At 42.4% G+C, this 13,125-nt stretch overlaps 1 protein-coding gene across 2 annotated transcripts in view; it reads right to left on the bottom strand.

Moving 5' to 3' along the window:
* Nucleotides 1-10,406: 10,406 nt before the first annotated feature.
* The window catches only part of SESN1 (sestrin 1), a 12,875-nt gene continuing 10,156 nt past the window's right edge, over nucleotides 10,407-13,125 (bottom strand). For both annotated transcript variants that reach the window (XM_069726242.1, XM_069726241.1), the window contains exons 10-11: nucleotides 12,886-13,030; nucleotides 10,407-11,067 (exon numbers count right to left, since the gene is read on the bottom strand). In XM_069726242.1, the coding sequence (XP_069582343.1) occupies nucleotides 10,981-11,067; nucleotides 12,886-13,030 (232 nt within the window). In that variant the 3' untranslated portion in view covers nucleotides 10,407-10,980. The remainder of the gene's footprint in view (nucleotides 11,068-12,885; nucleotides 13,031-13,125) is intronic.

The following is a 13,125-nucleotide window of genomic DNA, read 5'->3' as shown; positions in this document are numbered from 1 at the left end:
CGGTTCAGCTTGCAGTATCCTTCAATTCTGCGATTCAATTCGGCCGGGAAGAACTGGGCCTTCAGTGACCCAAATAAGGCTCTGGAGTTTCTTCGTGGGGAGATCCACCCACCTGCCAACTCTAGCCCTACTTGAACGAGGGGTTCTACCAGGATTCCTTCATTGTCGGCGATGTTGAATATATAATGTTGACCCTCTGCCCATTGAGTGGCACATCTTCCTTCTGTAGGATGTTCATTTTACAGTTAAGATTTCTGATGATAGTTATAAAAGTTTTGGGGGTTGGGGTTGGGGGGGGGGGAGGGATAACTGTGTGCACATCCAATCTGTTTCTATGTGGCGAGGTCTCACCTCGCTGGGATGAGTGGAGACCTCATGTAAAGTATTTACATACTAGACAAATGTATAATCGAACAGGTGTGGGTTGATGACATACCAAGATAATGTTAAAGATACCACAATCCATTCTCTACAATGGTGCTCATGGAATGTTAATGGGCTGAATTCCCCAATTAAGAGGAAAAAAGTTTTACATTTTCTACATAAACAAAATTTCCATATTATCTTCCTGCAGGAAACGCACTGGATAAAAAATAATCATCCTTCTCTGCTTAGCAGGAAATACACACTTTGCGCAGAAGCATCGTACTCCAAGAAACAAAGAGGTGTGGCCATATTAATCTATAATGGTCTTAAGTATGAAGTCATCGATACCTTAGAGGACCTGCAGGGCAGATTCCTATTGGCCACGATTGTAATTGAGGGGATAAGATATAGCCTGGTCAATGTTTACGCCCCTAATACACCGGATGCACAGTTTCCAGTCAAAATATTAGAAGGTATGGCGGGGTGGGATACTTCTAGGGTGATTGTGGGAGGCGACTTTAATGAGGTGGCTGATGCCTCCATGGACAGATCCGGTTCAACAACCACTCATAGATTAACACAAGGAAACAGCATTCATTCACTTTCAAAACATCTAGACCTAGTGGATATTTGGAGACTACAACACCCTCTTGAAAGGGATTACTCCCATTACTCTCACGTACATGACCTCATGCAAGGATAGAGTGCTGGCTCCTGCACTCCTCATTGCTCTCCACACTAGTGCAGACAGACATACTCAACATCCATATCTCAGATCATGCTCCAGTGACATTTAAATCCAGATTGGTATCTCCAATACATCAGGAGAGGGGATGGCGTTTTCCATCCTATCTCTATCAGTCAGATGATTTTAAGAAACACCTACAAATGGCGTGGGAAACATATAAACAGGACAATCAAGTTCATTGGAACGACTCACATTTGTTTTGGATGGCGTCAAAAGCAGTAATAAGAGGTCAGATTATCTCCTACGTCAGTCATAAAAAGAAAGACCTGATGAAAAGAACCATAGATACACAAAACTCGTTGACACAGGCCTACAAGACATTTAAAACAAATAATAACCCTCTAACTAAGAAAAAGTTCTTAGAGGCTAGAGAGAACGCGGAGGCTTTGGCACACGAAAGGGCCTTGTTAAATCTGGATTACCAGAAACACAAATTTTACAAGTGGGGCAATAAGCCAGGTAGGGTTCTGGCCTCACTTACAAAACCCTATAGGAAAAGAGCAAAGATCCACAAAATACTACACCGTAACGGACACCAAATATCTAATGACGCAGAAATAGTAGAGGAATTTAGACTCTTTTTCAGCGAATTATACAAATTGGAACCTAAGGGGGGAACAGAGAACGAGAAATTCCTCAAAAGTCATTTAGCACCAACATTAACCGAAGAAGAGAGAGAGACAATTAATGCCCCTATATCCTCTTCTGAAATTTTACAGGTTATTAACGGGCTCAAAATCTCCAAGGCCCCAGGCCCAGACGGGTTTAGCAATGAACATTATAAAATTTTAGGACCTAGTCTAGCACCCCATCTCTGTGATTTGTACAATGAAATGGTCAAGGGGGGGCATCTTCCAGATCGTTTCAATGAGGCGGTAGTCATAGTCCTCCCAAAGCCGGGTAAAGATCATATGCGGGTGGAAGGGTACAGGCCAATATCCTTACTTAACTCCGATTTTAAAATTTTTACAAAAATTTTGGCAGACAGACTCCAAAGAATTATCCCTAACCTAATCTCACCACAACAAACCGGATTTGTTCATGGGAAATCTATCACTTACAATATCAGAACAGCCTTGGGAGCCATATCCTATTGTAGAGCACAAAAGCACACGAAATCAATCGTGGTCAGCCTAGACGCTGACAAGGCTTTTGATAGAGTGGCATGGGACTATCTGCATGACCTGCCAGCTTTCCGTAATTTTGGCCCCTGGTTCTGGGAGGCTATAAAAACAATCTACAAGAATCCGATGTCTAGATTGTCAGTGAATAACATTCTATCTAAACCATTTGAAATCCAACGGGGAACTCGTCAGGGATGCCCCTTATCCCCCCTGCTATTTAATTTGGCATTGGACCCGCTATTGAAAACATTGCAGAATGAAGTGGTTTTTGAAGGGGTTAAGGTGGGAACAAATTTTGTTAAACTCAGCATTTGCAGACGACATTCTTTTATTTATCGCCAATCCAGCCCAAGCAATCCCGGCCATTATGAGAATTTTGAGTGAGTTTGGCTCGTGCTCGGGCTTTAAAGTTAACTATAGTAAATCAGAGGCCCTGGCAATTTTTAGAACTGGAAGGTTACATGATCCAATGTTCCCATTTCACTGGAGTCAAGGGTCAATAAAATACTTAGGGATATGGCTGACAGCAGATATATCTAATTTGTACACAGTTAATTATAAACCACTGATAGCTTCGATAACTAGTCTCCTACATTCATGGAAACACTTCACATTATCATTCACAGGCAGGTGCCACTTGATCAAAATGATAATCTTCCCTAAACTTCTTTATGCCTTTCAGACCCTGCCCCTTTTGCTGTCTAGGACGGATCTTGGATTACTTAACTCTAGGTTTCGGAAATTTATTTGGGGTTTGGGAGGCACGACGCGTATCGGCCTTACTAAATTGCAAGCGATAAAGAAAGACGGAGGAGTAAATTTCCCGGACATAGGCAGGTACAACCTAGCTGCTAACTTCAGATTTGCCATTGATTGGATAAGGGGTATCTCTCATTTTGCTAATGTGAGTCTAGAACAACAGATGTGCCCAAATATCTCGCTGGCGGCACTGCTACATTTGAGAGGGGAGGAGGTCCCGGCGGAATTACAAGAATACCCAACACTCTGGCAGACAGTGTTGACTTGGAGACGATGTAGGAGACTTTGCGGGTTGAGTGCTGGGATTTCCCCTTTTCAGCCCTTAAGAACCCAGGTTTTTTGGGGGGTAAGGCTCCGCCATTTTATACTCAGTTGGCGACTCAGGGATGCAGACAGGCAATAGATATGCTAGATCTTAACTTTTCTATATCTTCTTTTGAATCAGCCTCGCTCCGTTTTCCATTGTTTGATAACAAACCTTTTCTATTTCTTCAGGCGCGTAGTCTGGTTCAGAAATGCCTTCCTGCAGGGGGGGTGGAGGATGGGAAGACTAGTCTGGATTGTTTTATTAGAAATACGAGGTCCTAACCGTCGTCAATAAGTTCTATTTACTCAGTAATAAGAAGGAAATGGTCGTGGGATAGTCAGACTACAGGGGCCGCAAAATGGTCTGGAGATCTTACAGGTTACCAAGCAGGAGATTTTCTTGAAGCAACTATGATACAGAGAAAATTTATTACATACAGCAGCTATACTGACATGGCTCTTCTGATTTTACATAGAGCTTACGTCACTCCATACTTACAAGCTAGAATGACTCCCTCAAATGTGTACCTGTGCTCAAAATGTAAATCGCGTAACACCGACATTTTTCATCATCTGTGGGGTTGCTCAAAAATTCGTGATCTATGGGCCAATGTGCATTCTGAGTTACAGAGGTTGTGCGGGATCAGCTTTACACTCACGCCGCAATGGGCCATCTTTAAAATTACAGACGATGCAAATCAGAAATGGCCTAAACACATTAAGGCAACTTTAGTGATCTGGGCCTCGGCCACTAGAAAAAGCATATTACAGCATTGGCTAAATCCGGTGGCCCCACCGCTTTCTCTTATATATACAAAAATCAATTTCTTGTTTAAAATGGAGTGGTTAGAGGCTCAGTCTAACAAAGAGAGGTAATCGGGTAAGTTTCTGAATACATGGTCTCTTTTTATTCCCTCACTTCCTCCGGAAACCAAAGAGAAACTCCGTACTCAATTTGAAAACACACAATGGTATCTACTACAACGGATTGGTGGTCGTTCACCAATTACATAATTTTGTTGTAAAAGATGTGCACACAAAAGTTTAAAGGGTGGGTTCACAGGGAAAGAACTATGGTTGTAATTAATATTACTGTTTTGAATGTTTTATACTATGTTGAAAAACTCAATAAACAGATTTACAAAAAAAAAAAAAAAATTCACTTCATGGATCCAATATCTCCTTTGGGAAATACGCCTTCTCTGCCGAAGTCGCAACTTCATCAAGCGAAATCTAACAAGCTCAGACACAAACATCTTGCTTGTAGAAGTTCACTCAATGCTTTCAAAATGGAGAATGTTTATCCACACACCCAACGCTGACAAAAGAGCAAAAAAAAGAGAACAACTTTATTGCCTGAAGGCAGACAAATGGATGCTTCACGAACGGACATCAAAATGACATAACGCAAGCGTTAAAGTGAAGCCAAATTTTCACCAAATTTGGCTCATTTTTGTACATGCGTTTAATAGATCCGTTAAACGGATTGTACTAAACGCAATGTGAACCTAGCCTTAAAGGTGAAACGTTCATGACTAGCACCTGTCCAGAGAATGGTGGTTAAACTTCCCTGTTCGAACTCTAAAAAGGTAAGAACTGTGAATACATGCATTTCTCTTTTTCGTAGTTTGAGAGTTGCTGAAACGACCAGTTTATCGCTACTTCAATGAAGGCAGTTCTCGTAAATGGCTATCTCATCTATTCCTTTCTGAAGGTCACACAGAGGTCTGAATATCACCATTCTACCAATACAATACAAAGGGTGTCTCGGAAATGTCACCATTCGTGCACTTATCCATTCCTTCTCCCATGCTTTATGTCACACGTGTAATCTCTTTCATGGAATAGTCACGTAAGCAGCCATCAAACTAAAATAAGCAAGTTTTTGACCAGATGGTTGGGGGCCGCACAGAATAGAGTAGAGGATCTCATGTATTCCCTGGGACGTAGTTTTGTCCCATTCTGTGAGATGTTTTTAATGTCTTTCCAAATATCAAGCAGAGGGGAGTCTAAGATATCTCGTAACAGGAGCCCAGAAACATCTAGATCACAGAAGTCACGCTGAGACGCCGGTTTGTTTTTTTAGTATAGAAAATGCAGGTATCATGTAAAGAAATGTAATTTGGCCCAAACACTGTGCATATGCTAATGTGGTACCAACAGTGAAAGATTGGGTTTGGTTTTCCATAAAGTGTCATTCACACGTCAGTATTTTTTTTTTGAGTATTTTGAATGCCAAAACCAGGAGTGGAACTTAAAGAGAAAAACTGTAAGGCTATGTGCACACTTTCAGGAAAGTTTGCAGAATTTTCCAGAGCAAATCCGGACTACTTTCACGCTCGCGTTTTTTTCGTATTTTTTTGCGTTTTTTCCGCTGATTTTTCCAGAGGTTCCCAATGCAATAATATAGCAGCAAATCCTCAAAAAATCCGCAAAATTAATGAACATGCTGCGTTTTTTTCCTCAATGCTTTTTTTTCACGAAAAAAAATGCAACATGGGCACAAAAATGGCAGAATTCATTAAAATTGATGGGTTGCTTAATGTAAGCGTTTTCTAAGCGTTTTTGCAGCGGAAAACCGCCGAAAAAATGTGGAAAAAAAAAATGCAAAAAATCCGGAACGTGTGCACATAGCCATTGTTTTGTTTTGGAGACACTTCTGGTTTTTGGCATACAAATACTGATGAAGTACTGATGAAAATACTGATGTGTGAATAAAGCGTCAGAGTGATTTGTAAAGATCTGGTGGGATCCAGGGATTTTGTGCTATTCCCTGAAAGCTGATATGACCAGAGGGTATCCAATGCTACTTTCAGGTGCCAAGAGGTCTGAATGCTGAAAGCTAGCTAATTCTACATTTGTAATTTAGATGAAAATGAAGCCAAAGTATTTGTAAGGTATACAAAAGCTTGAAGACTTTGTTTTTTTTCTCTCACTGTAATGTTTAGTTGGGATTTTCTCCATGTATGTAAAGAAATGGCAGTCCATAGAGTCACCTTTGCGGATGGGATGCAGTCTGAAGAAAAACAGTGAGACTTGTCTCAACTCATAGAGAAGCTGTATCTTGTGATACATCCACATCAGTGAGCTGCTTTAAGGGTACCGTCACACTGAAACGACGCTGCAGCGATACGACAACGATGTCGATCGCTACAGCGTCGCTGTGTGGCCGCTGGAGAGCTATCACACAGACAGCTCTCCAGCGACCAACGATCCCGAAGTCCCCTGGTTACCAGGGTAAACATCGGGTTACTAAGCGCAGGGCCGCGCTTAGTAACCCGATGTTTACCCTGGTTACCAGCGTAAACGTAAAAAAAACAAACATTACATACTTACATTCCGTGTCTGTCCTCCGGCGCTGTGCTTTCCTCTGCACTGTCAGCGCCGGTCAGCCGGAAAGCAGAGCGGTGACTTCACCGCTGTGCTTTCTGGCTGGCCGGCGCTGACACAGGATGCAGGAGGAGTGCAGAGAAGCACAGCGCCGGGGACAGACAGCTGAAGGTAAGTATGTAGTGTTTGGTTTTTTTACGTTTACGCTGGTAACCAGGGTAAACATCGGGTTACTAAGCGCGGCCCTGCTCATTCAGTAATGAATATGCGGCTCCACCCCTTTGGGAGGTGGAGCTGCATATTCATGATTGTAATCGGCGGCCCCTTGTGACCGCTCATACAGTACAAGGTGCGGCCAGGAGAGGACGCTGCCAGGGTTCCGGAAGCTAGGTGGGTATTTTAATCACAGCGGGGGGGGGGGCGCACAGGGGGTGGGGACCTGGGTATTGATTTTACACACTAATATTCATATCTTCTCTACAGCAAACGCTGCTGCAGGGGAGATATGAATGGGGCTTCAGCACCAGTGGGGGGGGGACAGCGCTTAATGTAGCGCTGTCTCCTGCACGGCACACAGACTGCACACGGACAACGTCCATGTGCGGTACGTGGTTTACACAGACCCATTGACTTTAATGGGTCCGTGTAATCAGCGCGCTCCCACGAACACTGACATGTCTCCGTGTTTGGCACACGGAGACACGGTCCGCAAAAAATCAATGACATCTGAAAAGTGTCTACGTGTGTCAGTGGCTCCGGTACGTGAGGAAACTGTCACCTCACGTACCGGAGCCACTGACGTGTGAAACCGGCCTAAGGAATTGGGCAATAGTAGATGTTCTCATCAAAAACAAAGCTAGTGTTTTTGTATTTAATCCATTAAGGACCAGGATTTTTTTTTTTTTTTTAGCTCTCCCTGTTCCAAGAGCTATAAGGTATTTTTTTGCCAACATAACCATTTGAGGTCTTCTTTCTTTGAGTTGTAGCTTTAAATGATTATTCATTTTACCACAATGTCCTGGGAGGAACAAAAATTCAAAGTAAAGTTGCAGAAAAAAAACCATCCTCATATGGGTATATTGAGGGAAACATTAATAAAAGTTATGACTCTTGGAAGAATAGAAGGACAAAATGGTAATTAGACCTACCTGTAATTGTATTTCCAGGACATCCCTCCCAAAAGCACCAAGGAGAATTCCAGAGTATGGCACTAGGGCGGGAAAACTGAATGGAGAAATGGCATTGGATGGATCTCTGCTCCACTCCTAAGAAAGCATCGACCCCCCCTTTGGAATTGTCCAGGGGATTTAATGAATAAAACCTTCTGACGTTTGCATTTTTCCCAACCACAAAGGAAGTTTATTCACAGAAGTCCTCACTGTTGACACAGCATGTGGAACACTTCCCCATTTAGCTCCCATTTTGTGGGCGAGATCCTTTGCCTGCTTAAATAATCCACCACCTGGTTTTAAACCGCCTCTAAGTGGACTGCCAAAATTGACAGAACAGTCTTCTGCCCAAAAGAAAATGCTTGTTGCTAGACCCTGAAATAAGAGATGCCTTGGCCCCTCTTGATGGTGTAGGAAACTTGTCACATTGTGACAGAACCTTTATGTCCATTTTTGGCAAGAGGCTGGCGATGATGTAAAACTTCCCATATGGCACGCAGCTCTTTGTAGTTCAAAGATCTGAATTGAACTATCTGAATTGAACTTTTGGAGTCCAGGTACCCTGGAGAAAAGTTCCTTCCAGATGACTGTCCTTATCACCCCATCCTGACTCACCTCAACGGTAACCAACATGCAAGCGGAGGGGGATCCATGAAATCCCTACCTGAAGGTTCTATGGAAGTCTACCAGACCAGCGATCTTTTTACTGACAGGGGTGGGGGAAATCACATTGTGTAGAGTTAGTTGCCGTCTGTCCCAGGCTAATAAAATAGCATTTTGAAGTTTTCTCCATCACACACAGGGGGATGCAGGACATTATTAACCCCAGGATTCTCATTGCCCCTCTGATGGAGCAACGATTCCTTGAAAACCAAGAAATCCTGTCTCTTACTGATGTTTGTTTCTCTGCTGGTAGAAATCACATTCTTAGATGGGAGTCTGAGAAAGAAGAAAATTTCCAAGAAGAAAATTTCCAGAATCTGTTAAAATTCCAAAAATGATTTTTAGTCCATCAAAAATGAGTTAAAAGTAATTGACAGGATGGTCGCAAGCAACGCGTTTTGAAAACGGTTGTTTATCAAGCTTGATAAACAAGTGTTCAAAACGCATTGCTTGATGACCATCCTGTCCATTACTGTAAACTAATTTTTTATTCCTTCAAGATCATCTTCAGAAATTGGAACTTTTTTCTTCTTTTGTCTGCATTTTGCCAACATGAGTGGTCGACTCGTGGTTCCACGCATCCTTCTTTCTGTTTTTGAGTCTTAAGAGAAACGCCAGAAAAGGAATTTTTTCTTGGTTTCATGCACTAGGTCTAAATATTTCCCAATTTGTTACCCAGCCTAGTATCTGAAGTATAGAGATTGAGGTCTGCAAATGTCCTAGCAGTTCCTCTCTGGTGATGGCTATTATCAGGAAATCATTCAAGTAGGTAACTGACAATAGCCATCTTCCTTAGGGAAGCCACTATTCTATCATATACCCTGAAGATATAGTACCACTGATCCAGGGAAATTCCCAGCCAACCTTCTAAATACAACTTTAGCCATCCTCCCAGACCTGACCCTGCTCTTTCGCTATTCTGATCCTCACAGGGAGGGAAAAAAACAAAAAAAAAAAAAACACACACACACACACACACTGAAGGATGGGGGTGGGAGATTTAACCTCATGTTTCCTGTCCCTTAAAGGATAAGAAGGGTGGCTTAGAAAACATGTTAAGGGGTTAAAGCCTTCTTACTATTAAGATATGTAGCTCAGTGTAATTTCAAGTCTGTAATCTAGAATAAAAAGAAAAAGGGTGCTTTTTTTTAGGTTCAGTCAATTGCAGCTTGTACTCTACTAATTTCAAGAATGCGATGATGTAGAAAGTTGGATAGTGACTGAGACAATAAGTGATTACTTTTTCCTAATTCTGTAACGGAAAGTTGATTTAAAGCACAAACAGGACTGCATTTGATTCTTCATTGGAGACATTGTTTCAGAACTTTGCTATGCAGAGCCTAGCTGCAGGATAAAACTCTCAGTCAGCCAGGGGAGAGGAGGAACCATCACCTAGAGTGGCAAGCTTTGACGTTACAGCTGTCCATGCCACACAGTCCCCTGCAGATTTTTATTAAAAAAAAAATAAATTAATACCACCACATCCATCCATGTACTTTGTGTATTTTGTAATGTTTTTCCCTTTATATTTAAGACTCTAGACAATTTTTTTATGACTTCTTTATTTAGAAAATATCAATAATACTGAAAAAGCGTCAAGATATTTACCACTTTATAGTTCCGTAATACAAACCCTTCCATACATTTGTTTTCTAAAACCAGCTTTTTTTTTTTTTTTTTTTTTTTTTTAACATTCACATCTTAAAATCAAGTTTGAAACTGTAAACCGCGAGTGTATTTTCAGCAGAAGCCAATGAGTAGTGAATCACTAAGACAGGCCAACTGCATCCCTCTACGCCTGACTGCTGGCAGAGAACAAAGCAGTGCGATATTCCAAAGTGTGCACCCAAAAACAAGAGGTATTCCACATTCCCTGTAGTCATAATGAACAGACCTTTTAAAGCATGAAGAAAACTATGTATACACACACTTTAAGGAAGACAATTTTAAAAGGTTTTATCCATCTCACAGCTTTTTGTACAGCAATATATACAGCCAACGATCAGCTGTAAAATTTGTTAAATGTGGTTGGAGTTTTGATAATTGCTGTATCACAAAAACATGCACAAGTGTATGGGAATGCACACTTTCTATATGACGTTTTGGCAAGGCTCAGGTTGTAGCAGTATCCGTGTGTTTATTTAGCTTAACAGGAACGGCTGCACCTTGTCAACAGGAGAGCAGCACGACTAAGTCCCAGTGGGAACACAAAAGCACACGTTTCCCAATCCATCTTCCATACCTCCAAGAAGTCCATCACTGCAAAAAAACACAACGTTGCTGGATTCCAAAGTCCAGACTTGTAGGTGTTTACGAGTTGCAGGATTGCAAGGCGACATGTCTTTCACAACATTCAACTGTCAGCCAAGTAGGAACCAACCAGCTGATATGATGGGAATTATGGCACAATGGACTTTTGAAAAAAAGATAGCTACCAAAAGGCAAAGGAAATCAGTCCAGTGAGCAGATTTCCCTATGGAACATTCATTGTGGGATGTCACTGCAGACTGAGCAGTCAGGTCATATACCAAGTAATTGCTCTCAGAGCATAAAGGAGTTCGGCTTGCATCCTTGCTTCCATAAGAAGCAAATTAACGTGAACCTGCAAAACAATAAGGGGGGTGTTAAGTTTGCATCTTAGAATCCACAATATCATGCACTGCCAAATAGATCTAAAGATCAAAAATTAACTATGCACTTTATCATTTCTTTTCAACTAACACTTTTGATCTGCCACATAGAACCTTATGAAACAGTATTTTGTATTATGTAACTACAAGTTCTTTTAAATATATTTGTGGGTAGTAGATAACTCCACTGTTAGTCGCTGTAGAATGCAACAACAGTGGGAAGACTCCTGATACACGTACATACATACGTGATACATGTAGGAATGGAGGACATACTAAATTTTAAGTTTTGAAGCAAATCAAAATGGTCATTTTAAAAGAGAAGCCTTCATGTCTGATAAGGTCATTAACCTGCAGGTTCCTAGAGCTAGGAAGGTGCCCGACAGTCATAGGCCGGTTTCACACGTCAGTGGCTCCGGTACGTGTGGTGACAGTTTCCTCACGTATAGGAGACACTGACTCACGTATACACATTAAAATGTGTCTCTGCACATGTCAGCATGTTTTCACAGACCGTGTGTCAGTTTGCAAAACACGGAGACATGTCAGTGTTCGTGGGAGCGCAGGGATCACAGACCCATTAAAGTCAATGGGTCCGTGTAAACACGTACCACACGGATGCGGTCCGTGTGCCGCCTGAGGACCACACGGAACAGTGCTACAGTAAGTGCTGTCCCCTGTGTGTGGTGATGAAGCTGGCATTCATCCCTTCTGTCCTGCTCGGCTGAAAGCAGCGCTTGCAGGAGAGAAGGGATGAAAAATCAAGTTTTTTTTTTTTATGTTAAAAATAAAGTTTGGGGGTCATCTAATGCCTCCCACCCCCCTTGCAGAGAAATACTCACCCAGCTCCCGTGATGCCTCCTCTCAGCGCCACAGCTTGTCCTGTGTGAGCATCACGTGGTACCGCTCATTACAGTGATGAATATGCAGCTCCACCCCTATGGGAGGTGGAGCCGCATATTCATCTCTAATGAGCGGTACCACGTGACCGCTCACACAAGACAAGTTTCCGGCGCTGAGAGGAGGCATCACGGGAGTTGGGTGAGTATTTCTCTGCAAGCGGGCGGGCGCACAGGGGTGTGAGGCGGGATGTGACCAAACTTTTTTTGTTAAAAAATAAACACCTTGATTTTTCATACCTTCTCTCCAGCAAACGCTGCTGGGGAGAAGGAATGAATGCTGGCTTCAGCACCAAAAGCAGGGGACAGCGCTTAACTGTAGCGCTGTCTCCTGCACGGTCCGTGTGGTCCTCAGTCGGCACACGGCTGCCGCACGTGTGCCACATGAGCACACGGACAACTCCGGCACCGGAATTATCTGGACATGTGAGACTGGCCATACTGAAAGTGCAGCACCCAGGAGCAAGTGAATTTTATTCCTCCTGTAAGCTGCTGGTTTTCAGTCAGTTGTACAGGTGTGCCGGCACAGCTACAGTCACTGCCACATTGGCTGAAAGCATGCCCCAGCTGACAATCTGCTTTGCTGGCCATTAGTAAGAGCCAGGGTGCGATTAAGGCCACTGCTCACAGGTTTGAGAGGTGACTGTATAACAAAGCCTGCAGTGATAGGTGCCCTTTAAAGGGCATCACCAAATATATAAAAAACATATGCCATGTCAAAGACTCAAAAGCTGAAGACCACCTATAAAACTAGTGGGTCTAAAATATAGGACACTCTTTCCTAAAACAGTCACGCTTTAAGTGTGACAATTCTAAAGTGACCAATATAGATGACAAAACCCAGCCAAAAAGTAAGGACTGTGTGCCATTATAATGCTGGCCAGGTCTCACCTTCTCAGAATGTTTGAACTGCCTCCAGTAGCTGTCATACATTCTTTTGGTTGTCTTCTCTGGACTGCACACCACATTTTTAATGTAAACTTTAAAGCTGCGGTCCAGTAACTGATTGATTTCTCCATAGTCATAATCATCATATCTGTGAATGTGAAAAATTGTACAAATATGAGTATGAGAAAACCAAGTGCGACAAGCAAGTCAGAAATTGCTAAAATACAGGCAATTAGGATGCAG

The sequence above is a fragment of the Ranitomeya imitator genome, chromosome 5, assembly GCF_032444005.1.
Source record: "Ranitomeya imitator isolate aRanImi1 chromosome 5, aRanImi1.pri, whole genome shotgun sequence".
NCBI lineage: Eukaryota > Metazoa > Chordata > Amphibia > Anura > Dendrobatidae > Ranitomeya > Ranitomeya imitator.
Note: the sequence above shows the minus strand (reverse complement) of the source record. Positions and strands in the feature narration are given on the sequence as shown.